This window comes from Equus caballus, chromosome 13 (assembly GCF_041296265.1).
Source record: "Equus caballus isolate H_3958 breed thoroughbred chromosome 13, TB-T2T, whole genome shotgun sequence".
Taxonomy (NCBI): domain Eukaryota; kingdom Metazoa; phylum Chordata; class Mammalia; order Perissodactyla; family Equidae; genus Equus; species Equus caballus.
Window position 1 is genome coordinate 12607406 of NC_091696.1, and position 17864 is coordinate 12625269.

The 17864-nt window shown below is 60.8% G+C and overlaps 1 protein-coding gene across 4 annotated transcripts; it reads right to left on the minus strand.

The window, feature by feature from the left end:
- Positions 1-522: 522 nt before the first annotated feature.
- Positions 523-16943, minus strand: STX1A (syntaxin 1A). Of its 4 annotated transcripts, none has more exons than XR_002812193.2 (10): positions 16822-16943; positions 9046-9123; positions 8601-8700; positions 5880-5954; positions 5095-5168; positions 4901-5009; positions 4740-4813; positions 3867-4004; positions 2267-2460; positions 523-1933 (listed from the first exon to the last, which is right to left on the minus strand). XR_002812193.2 is itself a non-coding variant. In XM_023655455.2 (10 exons), the coding sequence occupies exons 1-10, from the start codon at positions 16849-16851 to the stop codon at positions 1856-1858; spliced, it is 867 nt and encodes a 288-aa protein (XP_023511223.1). In that variant the 5' UTR covers positions 16852-16943; the 3' UTR covers positions 523-1855. The 4 variants fall into 4 exon arrangements, 1 of the variants encoding a protein (XP_023511223.1); XR_011424284.1 differs by having other exon boundaries at positions 3753-4004; XR_011424283.1 differs by having other exon boundaries at positions 3041-4004.
- Between the last annotated feature and the right edge of the window lie 921 nt (positions 16944-17864).

Genomic DNA, 17864 nt, shown 5'->3' on the forward strand with positions numbered 1-17864 from the left:
CTATTACGATACTAGGCAAAGTTGGGGAGGATGGGCAGGATGCAATGTATCTGTGATACCCATTGGCCCGAGGCTTCTGGGTTTCCCTTTGGTCTGAAGGTATTAATCCAGCCCAGTGGCCCAGGCTGACCTTTGGCCCTGAGCCATCATTAGCTGCTGGCCTCACCAGCCCAGCGCCTGGTTGCCTCAGGAGCTTGTGTCCTGTCTGATCATTAGTGGTCAGAAGGGCAGGTCCTGCACTGGACTGTGTGGGGGACTGTCTAGCAGGCTGATAAGAGAGGGGATGCAGTAAGTGGGAAGAGGGGGTGGGTGTGGGCTGGCGGTACACAACAGGCATCAGGTGTTAAGCGGGAGCTGAGACTCAGGCTGGGGTGGAGGGGCCAGAGGGACTGGACACTGAAAGCCGAGGAGGAGAGGTTGGGATGCTGAGCCCACTTTCCCTTAGCCACACATACATTCATTCACCCCCAAGTTCTAAGGCCATGACATTGTGACAGTAAGAAACCTTGGGCAGAGGCATGGTACAGATACAAATGTTTATTCTACATAAAAACTTCACAAAATGGGCAGCTGGTTGTACCAAGACCTTTGGTGGAGGGGTGAAGGAAGGGGTAAGTCGCTGTTAAAGAAGGCAACACGGACAGTGGTCACAGTCACTGGGCAGGAGCAAAGCTGAGGGAAGGTGGGGCACAGACGTGGCCCGTCCCCTATGGCATGCACTTGCATGCACACTCCCTGCCTGCCAACGAGGAAGAGGGGTCTTGGGGTGGGGGCACATCTCCAACTTGCAAAGCCCCAAGATGGGGAGACTGGAGGTACCCCTCCTGGCTGGCTGCTGAATACTGCATCCGAGACACCTGACACCCATGTGGCACATCAATGGGGGACAGCAAGCGCAGGACGTGATTGCAGGCCTGAAGTGACACTGACTTTCCAGAGCACAAGAGAGCAGGGATCACTGTCCCAAACATGCAACACGATGGCTTGAGGACCTGACTAAGGCCTGCTGGGGAGTGGCTGGCCCAGGCTGTGGGCTTCAGCCAGGGCAGAGGCCTGACTGGGGCACCAGCCAGCCTCTCCCAGAATGTTACCTGGAGTCAGGCATAGCCCAGAGGGGTTGCTCCTGGTGCTGTGGGAATGTCAGGCTGAGGCATCCACAGACCTGTCAGACTCTGCCCCTAGGTAGGGGGTAGGAGCCCCAGGTGAAGGCGGGGGGCGGGGATCCTGGTCTTGACACTGCCAGAAGCCACCTGGCCACGGCACCCTGAGCCTCCCTGGCAGTGATTGGCTGTTAGAGGCTTAGAGCTGGGCTGTCTCTCAGGGCCACCCCTCCCCTAACCTGAAAAGCAGCACCATGTGGCCAGCTGGTCCCCACCCCTCAGGGGGCATGGCTTAGGGGGACAGCTGGAGAGGACAGGATGGGGCAGATGGGTTGGTCAGGAGGAGGTAAGGTTGGGGTCCAGAGAGGGCCTTGATCCCAGGAGAGGGGGGACCCCAGGCCAGAGTGGGATGATTGGGATTGTGGCAGGGGAAGGGGCCCATGGCTACCCTGGGCAGCCCTGCCTGGTAAGGGTGAGACAGCCTGGGCCAGGGCCTGAGTCTGTCCCTTGCTGACCCATCGCCACCCCGCTGGCTGTTTCCAGCCTGGCTCCCCTCTGCCTCTTCTGTACAGACGCGCACTGTTACAAAGATCATGCACATGACGGCTCAGGGCAGGGTGGGTACGGAGGGCCCTGTGGCAGAGAAAGGAGCAGGATGGAGTAGGAAGGACGGAGCTCCAAGCCACAAGGCGGCAGCAGCCAGGGGGCCTCCTCCAGGTGGACCATCCAGAGTGGAGTGGCAGGTGGGGTGCTCTCTATCCGAAAATGCCTCCAAAGGTGGAAGCAATGACAATGCCCAGGACCACACAGCAGATGATGATCATGATCTTCTTCTGTACCAGGGAGGCAGGAAGAACAGCTTCAGACAGTGCCTGGGAGGGTCTGGGGCTCAGGAAGGCTGAGCGCTCTGGGCAGAGCTTTGGGGCGTGTGGCACAAAAGGTGAGTGAAGGGGCTTGGGGCCACTGGGGAGGGGGCTGTGATGAGGGGTGAAGGCTGGAGAGTCTGGGGGATTGAACTGGGGGGAAGGTGATGGCCAGAACGTGTCTGGGCAGGTGTTACAATGGGGTGCCAAAGGCCTGAGAGTCGGGTGAAGGATTTGTGATGGTCTGGGGGCTCTAATGGGTGCATGCGGGACGGAGGCTGAGGCAGAGTTGGGACCACTGACCCGGCGGGCCTTGCTCTGGTACTTGACAGCCTTCTTGGTGTCAGACACAGCCCTCTCTACGTAGTCCACCGAATGCTCCACGTTGTACTCGATCCTGTCAATCATCTCCCCCTGCAGGGCGGGGGGTACTGGAGCTCCAGAGGGCCCCCCTCAGGGTCGGGAGGGGGCTCAGGGCAGGACATCGGGAAAGCACCCTGAGGTTAGGAGAGAAAAGTGGGGTGGTGAAGAGGATAGGGTCCAGTGTCTCCCTGTGCCCCTCTGGCCAGGCACCCTGGGGAGCTCCCGCCTCTCCCCGCAGAGCAGCCATCATGGGGAGGGAACTGGCCATGCAGTCTCAGCCAAGGGCGTGGGGACCATGCAGAGAACTCAGCTGGAGCCCTGACCTCAGTGCCTGGAGCCTGACAAAGGACAGCATCAGGCAGAGGAAGGCAGGGGCAGGTGAGCTGGTGTCTGGCTATAGCTCACAAGGTGACCACAGTGAGCCCCGCCACACTGTTGGGCCCAGCAGTCTGGTCCCATGCTGCCCCCAAAGGCCACTCCAACCTTGATGCTGCCCCACAGGACTCTCAGCAGTGGTGTGCCCACTCTCTCTCCAAGTCCCAAGTCCCCCGCCCTACTGGTGTCCACATCACCAAGCGCTCTCACCCGGTGGCGGCAGGAGCCTCCTTGGGGCCTCCCTGCTTCCTAACTTGGGTGACACCACTTCCACACTTAAGACCCTGTGGTCTAGAAGAGAAGCCAGACACCCAGCACCGCCCACAAGGCCCTGCCTACCTCATCTCCAACTACGCCTGTGTTCCAGCTGCATGGACCCCCTTTCTGCTCCTCAAATATGTCAGGCTCTTGCCAGTTTCAGGACCGTGGGGTTGCTGGTCCCTCTGCCCAGGCCGGCTCTTCACTCTTCCCCCGAGAAGTCTTCAGAGCCCAAAGGCCACCTCCTCAGAGAGGACTTCCCTGACCACCCCGTCCAAAACGGCCGCCGCAGGGACTCTATCATAGTGTCACTCCCAATGTGGCCCTTGGACTAGTAGCATGGGCATCCCCCTTGAGCTTGTTAGAAATGTCAATGCAAGGGCCCCCACCCTGAACTACTGACCTCTGGGAACTGGGGCCAGGAAGCTCACAAGCCCTCCAAGTGATTCTCAGGCACTTTCGAGTTTGAGAACCACTGCTCTATCACATAGCCTCCTAACATTCCTGAGCACCTGGCACAACTGGAGAATATTCCATTTATTTACTTATGCTACCCTTTCGCCCAACAGACGATAGCTCCAGGAAGTGGGCCCTCAGCTGTCCTGGTCACTGCTCTGCCTGACAGGGCCCACATGACAAACAGCTAGTGAAGAAGACAGGACAAGGCTGGGTGTAGGTGGCCAGGGCCATGCAGAGCCATGCAGCGCCTGGGGCCTGGTGGCCGAGCCATGCAGAGAGGGTCCTTCAGGTGGCAGGGCTCTGGAGGCAGTTTCAACAGCGGGGGCTTAGTTACCTGAAGACTTGGTCCCTCCCGGGCAGGGCAGCATGTCAGGCAGAAAGGATGGGGTCATTGCAGCCCTGGGTGCTGCTGGGGGCTGGGGCGGAGGGCAGTGGACCCAGGCCTCACCTGGCTCTCCACGAGCATGGCCATGTCCCTGAACATGTCGTGCAGCTCACGGATGCTGTTCTCCAGCTTGATGATCTCACTGTGCCGGGTCTCAATCTCGCTCAGGGCCTGCTTCGAGATGCTGGAGTCCATGATGATCTAGGAGGTAGGAGCAGGGGGCTGGGACCCAGGGGCCTGCTTAAGGGGGACCAGGATAGCAGGATGCCAAGGGTGAAGGCACCTGGGATGGGCAGGGCTTGAGCAAAGTGTTCTGGAAGCAGGACTGAGGCTTCCCCCAACTTCCTGCTTGGCCCTTACTTGCCATTACCTAATTTCTCTGAGACCCGATTTGCTGTCTGCACTATGGGGTTAACAACACTCCCCCTGTGCTTGCACGGAGTCCCTGCTAAGTGTGAGTGCTCACCACCAGCCTTGTACAGACCCGGAGTGGACTGCCCCAAGGACCCAGGCTTGACCCAGGTTCCTCCCACTGATTGTAACTGCCCTCCCCTCTCTCTTCCTGGGACCCACATCCCCTAGCTGCCTCCCACCCTGTGTGCCACCTCCTTCACAAGGCCCCCCTGCTCAAGCGTCACCTGAATGTAGAGATGGCTAAGGGCACCGAGTCCTCTGGGACGAGTAAAAGGCCCTGAGAATGGGGGAAGGGGTAGCAAGGAAGTGGGAGGAGCCAGGAGACGGGTCTTAATTCCACCTTTGCCACTAACACTTAGGTGACCTCAGCCTGGTCCCTTCCCCTCTCTGGGACTCACCCTTCTTTAAAACCTGTCTCACCAGGTGGCTGTGTCAAAATACTGCCCAGACCCAGCACTTTGCACACACACCAGGGGTCCTGGTGGGCGGGGTCCCAGTGGGAGGGTTGGGGTCCACACTCACCCCAGAAGCAAAGATGGCCGGGTTCCCACTCTCCAACATGTCCTCCAACTCCTCACTGGTTGTAGTCCGGCCAGCTGCGAGCAGGGGTCACACTGAGTCCCACCTCCCCAGGAGCAGAGCAACGGCCAGCCCCTCAGCCCGGCCCCACCCGCCCAGCTTACTGATCTCCAGCTGCCTCTGGATGCGGCCCTTGCAGCGCTCACGGTAGTCAGACTGCGTTGCGTTGTACTCGGACATGACCTCCACAAACTTCCGGGACAGCGTGGAGTGCTGGGGGTCCGGGAGGGGGGGGTGCATGGGTCAGGCCCCGCTCCAGAGCCTCAGGCCCCTGCCCACCCCAGAGTCTGGCCTGCACCTGTGTCTTCCGGATCCTCAGGTCTGCCGAGGAGCGATTCAGGCCTTCCTCCTGCTCGATGCTCTGCTCGATGCCTGGGGGACAGATGGCTGCTAAGCCACAATCTGCCCCCATTCACCACTGCCCCCGACCCACACCCCCCAGATCTGGCTCAGGACTGCCCCTGGGGGTCTTGTGTGGTCTGTCAGTGGGGCCACATCAGAAGCAGAGGAAGAGAGGGCACCAGGCACTGATGGAGAAGGCTCTTCCCAGTGTGAGGCATGTGCAAGTGTGTGCATAAATGCACACCCACTTGTGAGGCCTCGGGTACGTACAACGCTGCGTGTGTGAGCGCTTCTGTGCTGGGCCGGGTGGCTCAGGCCCACCCTGTCTCTCTCCTGCTCAGGGAGGCTCTGCACCCAACCAGGGGCCATGCCCAGAGTGGGGAGGGCCAGGTGTCCCCAGCCTGCAGGGCACGGGCCTGTATGTCTGTGCTCACACAAGCACACGGGGGCTTCGGAGTGGGCCAGGCAGTGCTGGCCACTCCTTTAACCCTATTTAGCTGAATGGGGGCACAGCCCAGAGTGGAGCATGCCCTCGATGAAGCTTCAGGCATCTGTCCGAGGCCCAGCCCAGAGCCTGGCACAAATGGGCCTTGCCAGGTAGCTGTTGAGTGGATGGCACCCTCATGAAGGAAAGCAAGGCCCAGAGTACCCCCTCAGAGTTAGTGAAAGCCCAGGGCTGTGTGGGGGAGGCAGGCCTGGGGTGCCGCCCACCCCCAGACAAGGCCCAGAGCCCAGACTCACCCTTGAGCTTGGAGCGCACTTTGTTCGCTGTCTTCTTTATGTCGGACATGAGCTCCTCCAGCTCCTCCTTCGTCTCTGGGAAGGGAGAAGGAGTGAGGGGAGGCACCCTGGGTTCCTCACACCTGATGTTCAGGCTCAGGCTGATGGGGACTCTGGGCAGACCCTGAGTCCTGGGTCTCCCCTCTTTCCCTGGTTGAGGCTCTGCCTGCCCCTACAACCCAGGGCCAGGGCCACAACAGCTGCAGCCTCACCCCCTCTCTCATGCTGCCTTCCAAGGAGCCTCCCTTCCTCCTTCACTGGCTCCCCCGCCCCCTGCAGATAACAGATGGGTCTAAATTTAAGGCAGAAATAATTGTGGAGCAGCTGGTGATGCTGGAGTTGGCTCTGGGGAACAGTTACTTGATACTTGGTTGAGGCAAGGTGGGGGGTGTGGGCTCACCTAGCATTACCTGGTGGCTCGGGGGGTAAGCATCCAGTCAACAGGCTGCAGGGGCCAGAGGCGTGGAAGCCAGCCCCTCTGTCAAGCACCCTGGGTGGGGCAACCATTGCTCTCCTCACAAAGCCCCCTCCATAGGTGCTGACGAGTAGAGGCCAACTGTTGAGTGCCCAGTGGGGACAGGAGGCACCTGGCCTGGGTGGGAGCTGATGGAGAAGAGCTTCAAATAGGCAGGCCCCCTGGGGCATAATCGGCTCTGGACGTAGCAGGGAGCTGGGTGTATGAGGGTGAAGTTGGGGGAAGGCAGTGGCATGGTGTTGCTGGCCTTTGTGCCAACTGGAACCATCTCCCTGAAGCTGGCAGAGGCCATGGGGGTGCCCAGCTTGCCCTACTCCTTGTGAGGGGTTGACTGGCAAAGTGGTGCAAGATGGCTGCTTCCTTCTGGGGTGCTGGGGGGAGTAATGGGCCCCAGCAGCGCTCCAGCCTCAGGGCAGCCCCCGGATTGAGCTCCTGGCTGCAACCTTTCTCATCCTCCTTCTGCTTGCCTCTGGGCTGGGGCTTCTCCTCTAGGGGATTGGGGAGAGACACTGACAGTGGCCGATCAGGTGGGTGCCACGTCCCAAGTGGAATGTGAGAGGAGCGAGGGGCTTCAAGGTGCGGAGGAGGGCTCCTGATTTGTATGAACAAAGGAAAACTTGGTTACCAGCTGCTCTGACGTCTCAGCCTCTTTTGCTCAGACCCAAAATAGCCCAGCCCGGATGGCAGCCCCCAGAGGAGCAGAGCAAGTCTCGGCCCAGGAAGGCCCCCCACTCCCTGCCATCTCTTCTTGTGACTCCTTCTTACCTCTGCTCTGCCTCTGTGCTAGAACCCTTCAAGGGGAGCCTCTCCCCTTGGGAAGTGCCCTTAGCCCACATCACCGACAGCTGGGTCCTGACTGCTCAGCTCATGGGTGGTGATTCTGAACTGGTGGCGACTGACATTGTATGACACAGGGAGAAGTGAGTGTTGAAGGTGGCACAAGGGAGCTGAGGTGGGGAGCTGAGCAGCTCCACTGCCGCACGGCCACCTGTCTGCCAGCAGGTGAGAGGCCAACTCGGCAGCTCTTTACAGTACTCTGTTCACACAGGCAGCGCCCCCTGACCAGGAGCCACCCACCCACTGCCCCCAGACAGATCTCTGGGGAGAGGGGAGCATGATGGCTGCCCTAGACGTGTGCGCTGCTTTGGGTTGTCCCTCTTCCCTTCCCACCCCTTCCTGGGACAGTCTCCTGGCTCCCAGCGCACTCATTTTGCCTTCCAAAGGCCTGGCACTTGGTTTGGTTGGTTTGGCACTGGCCTCGGGTTCAAGTGCACCTTGGGGCTGTGGAAAGATTTCCTCTGGGTGCTTGAGGATGCCACTGTGCCTGGGGTGAGGGCCATGGATAGGGAGGAAGTGCTGGAAATGAGCCTGACGTCAAGCCCTGGGCACCTCCCCTTGACCACAAGAGCAGCCAGGGCAGGAACTCGCCCCGGGCTTTCCCACCAGGTGCAGGCTGCACCCTCCATGAAAGCTGGAGAAGCGAGAGAGGAGGCAAGCAGGCCCATCACTGCCCCTGGGGCTGAGGGGGCACCCCCTTGAGAGGAGGGGATGTGGGGCCTGCGTGCTGCCAGCCCGGCACATAATCGTGTAGTAATCAGCACCTCACCAGGAACTCTGACAGCCGGGTTGGGGACCCGTCTGGGGACAGAGTGGAATGCGGACACATGCGGGCTCCCTGTGTGTGGGGAGAGAGGTGACCTCCTGGAGCCCTGAGAATGCCCAGCTCCGGGGTACCGGTGGCCAGGTGCCAGGGCTGCCAGCTCTTTCTGGAAGCTCTGCCTGTTTGGCTGGCCTGCCCTCCCACAGCGCTGACGCCTCAGAGCTGCCATCTGCTCCCCAGGGAGGCAGGGAAAGGGAGGGGCTGGGCTGAGAGGTCTCCTATTGATCCGAGGCAGCTCCCTCCCTCCTTCCCTCCCTCCCAACATCCTAGGGCTGCAGCCAGCAGCTGCCTTAGAAAAAGGCCAGCTTACCTGGGGGGCAGGGCTGGCTGCCTGACCCCACCCCTCCCACCATGCAAGTCTTTGCGTGAGGCCCTGGGTCCAGCAGGGATACTGGGCACTGACCCCCAAGCCCAGGCCTGGGACAGCTATTTCCTGAGGTTGCCTAGGGAGCCCTCCCCAACCTGGCCAGGCCCAGGTGCACCGCCCCGGCAGCAGGCCTTCCTGGAGGCCTGTGGGCCTGAAGCCGGCCCCCACCTACACACTCACTCTCATCAGGGTTGGGGGAGGCCAGGATGGCGCTGTGCTTCCGCTTCACCTCCTCCACATTCTCAGAGATCTTGTCAATGAAGCCGCGGATCTCCTCCACCTGTGGACCAAGGCCAGGTGGCCAGGAGGAGAAAATCCAGGGAGGGGTTTCTTGGGCCCAGGGCTCGCTCAGAGCGGGGCTGGAGGTCAGGGCTCAGGGAGAGACTGGGCTAGGCTTCAGGTCGGGGGGCAGGGGGCGTGAGGTGAGGCTGGCTGCTTCTAGTATCCTGGACCAGGGTGGGGAGAAGCAGGCAGTTCTAATCCCAAACTTGACTCCCCTCTGAGCTTCAGTCTATTTACCCTCAAAACGGGTTCATTAACTGGTGCCTGTGGGCTGCTGAGCCTGGCACAGGTGTGTAACAGCCCTACCAGTGTCCAGGGAGAGGCGGGGTGTGCTGGCTCCCACCTGTTCAAAGAACTCATCCATGAAGCGGTCTCGGTCCACAGTGACAGTGACATCGTCATCATCATCGCTGTCCTTGGCCTGCACAGGGGTGTGCACACATGAGCAGGACCTGTGGTGGGACCACTGGGTCCTGCTGGACTGGGATCCCAAACTGTCCAGCATCCATATATAGGAGGCTCGCAGGCTGCAGCTCCAGGGCCCCAGCCACCCGTCCGACCTCTTGGTGGGACAAGGCCTGGCTGTGCCCTCAGCGCAATCACAGAGAGGCCTTGCCTATCAAGTGGGTGACAGGACCAGGTCTCCATCTCCAGGCCAGGCCTCCTTCCCCTGCTCAGCTCCTGCCCCTTCCCACAGGACACGTGTCCTCCCAGCACACCCCACACCCTCGGTCAAGCAAACCTCAGGGCTTGGTGCCTCCGCCAGTGGCCCCAACTCACAAACTTGGCCTGAGACAGGCTTCCTGGCAGCCAGCGTTCTCTACTCTCCTGGCCCGATGGTTTTAATTAAGATGGGGCCTTGAGTTCCCAAACTCCGTTCTAGGGAGGGCCCTGGAGGGGGAGGCTGGGGGCTGTCCAGCCTGGGTACCACCATCTCCCTCCCAAAAGGTTGGATGGCTCAGACACGGCCGTGAGAGACACCGCCCTAGGGGCTCTGTGAGGTGCTGGCCTTGCCACTCAGCCCTCTTGGGGATCCGCTCTCCTTGTCAGTCCTGACACTGGACTTTGATCCTCTTTCCTTCCGGGCCCAGAGAGGCCAGTCATGTTGTCACCTGGCTGGCGGCCTGCCTTGGGCCTCAGGTGCAGGTGCAGGCCCCACCCCGCTGACCCAGGCACTGGCCCAGGAGCAGCTGTACAAAAGCCAGCCCATCGTGGGGTGGCGTAATTACACCTCTGCCTTCCCTGCATGCTGGCCATGCTCATTACTGTCTGCCTAATACACCTGGAGTCGCCAGGGTCAGCCCACTCTGGTGGCAAGACCAAGGGTCCTCTCCACAGTCATGGCAAGGACATCCAGGGCAAGACCATCACCCCTTGGACTGGGGTTCTCGGGCTTGGTCACACCTCATATCTCAGTGCCCCACAAGAGGTGGTGCCAGCTGGCTCGGCACTGGCCCTCACCTCGCTACTCTCTCACACCAGAGCCAAGGATAGGAGCAGGCCAAGGTCAAGGGGGTGGGGAAGCTGAGGGACCCGGCAGGCTGGGCCCCACGAGTGTGCTGGGGAAGGGCCGGTTCTGGGCCAGCAGATACTGACTGGCCGAGGGACTTCCCCCTGGGTCTGTTTTCTCCTCTGTGAAATGGGGACAGTGATGCCTGGCTGCAGAGGGGGAGGCTGGAAAAAGGTAGACACACAGCATGTTCTGAAGGCGGTGCCCCTGGGCTCTGGGGTCCTACTACCCCACCAAAGTGGGGACCAACCAAGAGAGGGGGTTGCTTGGAGTTTTATGTAGGTGGCTTGGGGGGGGCCTCTCATCAAGAGCTCACACCTCCTCCCCCAGCAGCTAAAATAACTCCTCGCTCCCACAAGTGCCTGTGGCTGCTACCAGGTGGCCTCCCTCCCCCCACCAAGCCCACCCATAGAAGCAGAGCATCTAGGAGCCATTTCCACCCTTTTAAGCCACTTTTAGGCCAGGCCCAGGAGCTGAGCCAGAGTGCAGCCTGGAGGAGCCCGGTTCCCCCTCCTGGGCAGCCTGCCAGGTTGGGAGGTGGCCCCAGGAGCTCCTGCCGTTCAGCGCCCTGCCCTCTCTGGCCTTCTGTGCCCAGAGAAGGGCAGGGGTGGATGAGAAGGGGTAGAAGGAGAATTTTCCTGCTCCCTTCCCAGAAAGAGTAATGACAGCTAGGGCCAAAGACAAGCCGCCTGAGTTCTCAGAGACGAGAGTCACTGCCACAGACCTGTGGGAGGCCTCTGTGGCCTCAGCCTGCCCATCTGTGAAATGGGGACCTATCTTGTCCAGGCATCCAGCTCTGACCTGCTACCTCCACAACCTCCTCAGAGGACTGAAGGCTGGACTTGAGGGGTGGCAGGAGAGATGCCCACACCCTCCTCCCGGCTCTCCACCTAAGAGGGTAGAGCTGAGAAAGGGAGACCTGAGGCCTGGGTTGGACTGGGGCGCGCAGCTGGGCGCTCACCCTGGAAGTGGCATTCAGACTGGCCCCAAAGCCAGCTGGAGGGTCCAGGGCCTACCCTCACAGCTGTGGTCAAACCAGCCGTGGCTCCAAGCAAGCCCTTGAGGGGATGCTGCAGGGGACCCTTTCCTCCCCAGTCCTACGGCTTCTTCCGCCCCAGGACTTCTCACCCAGCCCTCCTCTTCACCTCACTGCCCCACCCCACCTACAACGATCTCCCGTCCCCTACAATCCACTGGCTGTCCTGCTTTCCCCACACAGTTCCCTCTGATTGGAATGTGATTCCACGAGGCTGACATTCCCCACATCTGTAGATGCCACCTCCTCCCAGAAGCCTTCCTCAGGTCCCCTGGGTCAGTATCTTGCTCCTCTGGCTCCCCTCACTCTATTCACATCCCTGCTGGAGCCAAAGTCACAGACTCTCGGGCTCTAAGGGACCTGAAAAGTCACCCTGGCCGCAGCTTCCAGCCTTAACTTGCATGCTTCCTGTGATGGAGAGCTCACTAGCTTTCCCAGGTGGCTCTGCCTATCTGAGCCAGCCGCAATTGTCAGAAAGTCCTTCCCTTTCCTGCGGCTTGTCCCCAGACCATAAAGAACCTGTTGGTGCCCTCTCCCTGGGCTGGCCCTGCCAGAGGTCTGAAGCAGCATCCACACCCTCCCTAGGTTTTTCTTCTTAAGTTGACCATTCCCTCCCCTTCAGATCCTTCCCAGGGGCTCCAAATTATAGCCTCTGCCCCAGACTTGTTCCACTCGGCCTCTGTCTTCTCCTGCAGTACAGGGATACAAACTGAATCTGCCTGCTGATTGTGGTCTGAGCAGTGCCAAAGAGCTGACCCATCCCCTCCCACTTTCCACATGGCCTACCTCTGTTAATGCAACCAGAGATCACCTAAGTGAACATACAGCACTTCCTAACAAGGAAAGCCCCAAGCTCTTCCCCACCACTGTCTACTCAGTTGGATTTGGGGCTCAACTGAAGGTCCTTTTTCCTGTTTCATTTCTTCATTTGTTCTGATCCTTGTTCCAGTTTGTGAGAATCTGATGGCTTGTGACTCTGTTGCCCCCGGCAACTTCATCCACATCTAAGCCAGAGCCCTGTGGCACCTTTCTAGAGGTGTCCTCCAGATTAACTCAGACCCCACTGGACACTCAGTTCTCACTGGACACTGAATAAATGACAAGGATGTAGGATGTCAGCTCCCACCTCTCCTGCCCCCAACCCAGACACATTTCTGACCAAAAAAAGAACTAGGACCAGGCTGGCATGCCGTCTTCCTAGTGTCCTGCGCTAGCCAGGGTGGTCATCATACACAAGGTGGGCACCCAGATTTTTGCTGAATGATCAGGGCCCCAGCGCCCTTGGGAGTCTGCCAACCCTCTCCGAGTGGCAGTCACAGCTCCGGAGACAGGGCTGGGCTGGAGGTGGGGACTTGGGCAGCACCGGCAGGGAGGTAGCAGCTGGAGCTGTGGGGCAGGCACAAGCTCGAAGGTTCACACATCTTCCGGACGAAGCCACCGAGACATCATATGGGCACCTTGCCTGCCACCCGGCCAAAGTGGCTCCACCTCTTTCTCCTGAGCCCCCTCCCCTGAACCCCCCTTCCCAAGGGCCCCACAAGGCAGAAACTGGGGGACATATGCAATCAGGAATGAAAGGGGGGGGAGTGCTGCCCCCACCAGGCGACCTTCAGGAAGAGAAGACCACCAGGCAGAGAGCCTCTGGTGGAGGCCCAGCAGCCCTGGTGGTCTCTCCTGGCAGAGGCTCCAGGATTCCAGGATACCCTGGGGGGCGGGGGCAGGGGCCGGTGGGGAGCAGGCAGCCTCCAGGCCGGTCCCAGGGGAGGGGCCGGCTGGCAGCTGCCGGCAGGGTTGATTCACTCCTGCTAAGCAGGAGTTGCTGTTGTCTGCTTTCAGGTCTACTTTTCCCCTTCATCTTTTTAATGACTAATCAGAGTCACATCACTAGAGCAGAGCTGAGTCAGGGGTGTGTGAGAGGCCAAGCTGGGTCTCCAGGGACGAGGACTCTCCATCCCGCTCCCTTCACCCTCCCCCCATCCTGTGTACTCCCTCCTCCACTAGGTCCTTGCTTACAGCAGGGTCTGCCCCTTAGCAGGGCCCCAGAGGAGGTTGGGAGGCAGCTTTAGGCCATGGAAAGGGACTGGGCTCTGTTCCCAGGGGCTGTGTGACCTTGGATAACTCCCTAGCCCTTTCTCGACCTTAGTTTCCCAATTTGTAAGATAGGAGGTTGGACCAGATAGTTCCTGCAGGCCCTTCCAGCTGCGCCCCAGATGAAAATACGCCCAAATCCATGGTTTCTTCTGGGGAACGCCAAGGATGTGGTGGGAGGGAAGGAGGCAGCCCCACCCTGGGCCTATTCTTCACCCGTTTGCTCTACTCTACAAGGCAGATCCTGCTGGCTCCATTGTACAGACGAAATGAGCAGAGGGAGGTTAAGGCACCAGCCAGCCGGGTGTTGCCCCAGGACCCTGGTCTCTGCCCAGCAATGAGAGCTAAAGGGGAACTGGTGGGTGAAGCGGGACCTTGGGTTTCCCCATCCAGGCCTGCCTGGCCACTCCTGTGAGCGGGGCCCTGCTCTAGAGCGGGTGTCGGGACCACCCACCATTCTCTCTTGGTTGGGCATTCCCACTTCTCTGCTTTACTGGTCCTTTCTTTTGGACCCCCTTCCCACCCTCCTCCCATTCAAATCCAACTCCTCCTTCTGGGCCACCCCAAGTTCTCTTCTTCCAGGAAGGCCTCTTCCAGGGTCTGGCTGCCCCAACTCCCCCTCCTCTGTCTGTCCTCTGGCTCCTGCAGCAGGTTCCATGTGCCCCACATGGTCTAGCACGTAGATCAACACTGTTCTGGGCCAAGGGAGGGGTGTGCCAGCTCCAAGAAGTCCTCAGAAAGAAAACCAGGGAGGCCTCTGAACTCGGGAAAAGTGGCAGCTGCATCCAGGGTACCTGGGATGGAACGGCGTTGCCTGGGGACACCTTGCCCCAAAGTCTCCCAGCTATGTGAGTCTGGACCAGTCTGTGCCCCTTAGGCCTCCAGGGTGCCCTTCTGATCTCTGAGGGCTGCCTACAGCATTGAGGCCCCCACAGTGGCCCCCGATGATCCCTTTATGCTCTGTCTGCACAACGGGAGGATGAGCCCCATGAGAGGTGGGGGCTGGAGAAGGCTGGAGGGCTGGAGAGCACGGAGGAAACGCGCCAGCTCCTTCCCCAAGTGTGACTTTTATAAATAAGCTCCCTTCCCTCCCTTCCAAATGTGGTGGCGTCGGAAGGGAAAGGAGGAGGAGGGGACGAGGGAGCGAGTGTTGGGGGTGGTACAAGTCACTGTCCCAAGCACCACCCCTGTCCAGCCCAGCCAGTACTGGCCTCTTGGTTCTGGGGATTCTGGTCTGAAAATTCTGACTCCTGGGGCGCCAGGTCTCCCCCAAATATGGAATCAGAGACAGGAGACCTGTGAGCACTCCTCTTGCCCTGAGAAGCTGGGTTCTAGGTTTTCCTGCCTCCACTTCATAGATGGGAACCCAAGACCCAGAGGGCAGGAGCCTTGTGGGAATGGCAGCCCCCCAGACTAACCGTTCCACCCCAGCCGGGGTGGGCTCCTGCCAGCTCTTCCTTGAGGCGGCTAGAAACACCAGTGGGCAGGGCCACCCAGCAGTGAGTACAGCAGCCTGCAGGGGCTCCAAACGCCTGGTGTGGCGTCTGGAGAGGAAGCCTCAGTAGACTCAGAGAAGCAAGGCCTCACCGTCTAAGGGACCACCCTGGACCACCCTGTGTGTGTGTGTGTGCGCGCGCGCGTGTGTGTGTGTGTGTAGGGGGAAGGGGTCAGAGAGACACACACCAGAGCACGAGACCTAGGGTTAGCTCCCTACAACCCAAGTTCTGAGGATCCCCCAGTCGCAGGCAAGCCTAAGTCTGACCATCTTCATGACCAGGCAAAGCCTCTTTCTACCACCCCACTTGATCTACCAGACAAGTCAATTCTCTCTTGTGCCTCAGTTTCCCCTTCAGCAGAGGGGATGAAGGCTGATGAGCCAAAGGCCCTGTTAGATGTAAAGGACGGTGCTCACCCAACCACATGGTGCCCACATGTACTCTCATCTGACCACCAGGCGCCCAAACATCAGCAGATGCACCACACAGCCATTCATCGCAACCTTCTTTCTGACTCACCCAAGGACAGGAAACTGAGGGCAGCCGCAAGGGCTGGCTGGTGAAGTGTTTAGACACCACATAAGACAAGAGGGACCAGCTTCTTCTCTCCAGGGGCTGGGCACTCAGCCAGGAATCACACAGGTCTGACAGGAGGGTGGGGGCTGGCAGCAGGGCAGGGGAAGATGGAGGCAGGAGAGCACAGTTCCCAGCTCCACGACGCCCAGCAGACAAGGCTGGATAATGGGGGAGACCCAGGCATGAACGCAGGGAGCCCCCGAGCAGAGTGGACAGCCAAGTGATCGAAAGGCCAAAGGACACTTGAAACTTTCCCTATGAGGGAACCAGGTCTCTGGCTCTAAGCTGGGCAGCAGGGGGAGGACTGGGGAGCCCAGAGTCTCCCCAGAGACTGGCAGGCAGGGTCTGCCAGCAGCGTGCTCTACCAGAAGGTCTCATGAGACTCAACCCCGTCTAGACCTCTGATGCCTCCTCCCTACAGCCAGGCTTCATCTCCTTCACTGCCCCAACAGGCCCCCGATAGCCATCCCTAAGGGCAGAGGTGTGAACATCCTGGTAAATGGCAGAGGCCAGGGGAAGGGGGCCCTGCTGATGAGGAGCAGGCTGCAAGGGTCTCTGTCAGGGCTGGGAGAAGGTGGGCTCTGACTCACAACCTTTGCGCATCCTCCTACCCCCCCAAAACCCCGCTCCTACAGCCACACCCCAGGGGCCTACCAAGGCACAGGTGGAAAAATAGGTTCAGGTAGGAATCAGACCAGGGAACCTCGGAAGGGTCTGGAAAAGCCAGCCCGGACTGCCCAGAAGCCGGGAAGGTGGGCTGAGGGCAGGTCTGGACCTTTCAGGGACCCCGGCGGGCAGCAGATCCTGGTCGCAGGCGGATGGGAAGCCACAGGTGATGCGAGCTACAGGTGACGGGAGGGGATGGGGGCGGCGGGGAGCCCCGGGAGACCACGCCCGTCGGAGGAGCGCGCCCCACCCGACCGCCCGCCGGGTTTCCGCAGCGCGCCCGCAGCGGGCTCTGGGCAGGGGACCGCCCCGGCCCCTTCCCACCGCGGTCCTGCCGGCTGTCGAGACCACAAGGGGGTACAGGAGGCTCAGTGATGAGGCACAGTGGGGGGACATAGACGGGACCTGCTCCGCGGGGCGAGGGAGAGGTCAGGCTCCTGTCCCGTCACCGATATCCGATGATACCCCTCCGACCCCCCAAAACACGGGGGCGCCGAAAAGTTTATCCAGGACCCCAGGCTCCAGCCTCCAGCCCGCGGGCCAACGGGCCCGAGCTCACGCGAGCCCGTGGCCCCGAGAGGGTCCGAGGGGCGGGACCCGGAGGGGGTCGGGGTCTCCGGCCCCGCACCGCTCCCTCCGGCGCGGCCGGGGCGCAGGGGCTGTAGCCCGCGGGGCCGCCGGAGCCCGGCGGGGAGAGCGGCGCGCGGGGCGCCGGCGGCGCGCGGTGACGCGCGGGGCCGGACTCACCGTGCGGAGCTCCTGGGTTCGGTCCTTCATGCTCCCGGGAGTGGCCACGGCGCCGGCTGCAGCCTTATGAGCCCCGCATGCGCGGCGGCCGCCCCGCGGCTGCGCAGCGCCAGCCCGGCCCCGCCCCGGCCCCCGGGACCCCGGCCCAGCCCCCAGCCCGGCCCCGCCCAGCGTCGGCCGGTCCCGCTGGGCCCCAGCCTGGCACCTGGGGCTGGGAATCCGGCTCCCGGCCCCCATCCCCCACAGGGTCCCCTGCTGGGGTCGAAACCTGGGACCTCGTCCCCCTGTGTTCTCGACGCGGGTTCTCTGCCTGCGATCGGGCCCCAGAGCACCTGCTCCCTGCCCTGCTTCAAGCTGCCCTCGACTCAGCCGCTCAGCATCCCTCGTTCTGGATCCCGGATCTTCACCCCCAGAGCCCCTCACATCCCTGGGTACTTGCTGGAGGTTGGACCCCGCCCCGCCTTGATTTTATTGCCTTGGAACTTCCAGCACCCCCCTCCAAAAACCTCCTCCCCAGTTCCAGCCTCGGAGCCCCTACCCTTACCACTTTCCCCCTCATCTCACCCCGACTCAGGCTCTGGGCCCTCTTCCCCAGGATTTCTCCGTTCACAGGTCTGCTGCTGGGTGACCACGCTTTTCGTTTAGTTTCCACTCCCAGAAGGATATAGGAAACCTTCTGTCTTTGGGGAAGGGCGATCTGACTTATAGCCCTCACGTCCCTCTTTCCCTCATCTCAGCCCTAGGTCCCAGCCTCAGGCCTGAGATCCTACTTCCTATCTACAAGCTGGGGCATCCCAATCAGAGGCCCAGCTCCCTCTGGCACTAATGGGAAAATCTTAGCAGTACCCTAGAGGGGTGGTGGGTGGGGGCTAGTCAGTAGCAGATGCTCCTTTTCTGGTCCCTGCCAGACTTTGTTCAGATGGCAGCCACACACACCCAGCTGTTCCTTCTGTGTCCTGGCCCAGACCCTCTTGACCTCGAGCCAAGTGCTCCCCCTCCTTTTCCCCAGGGCTGCCAAGGTGTTGCTCTGGAGCTGGGCCAGC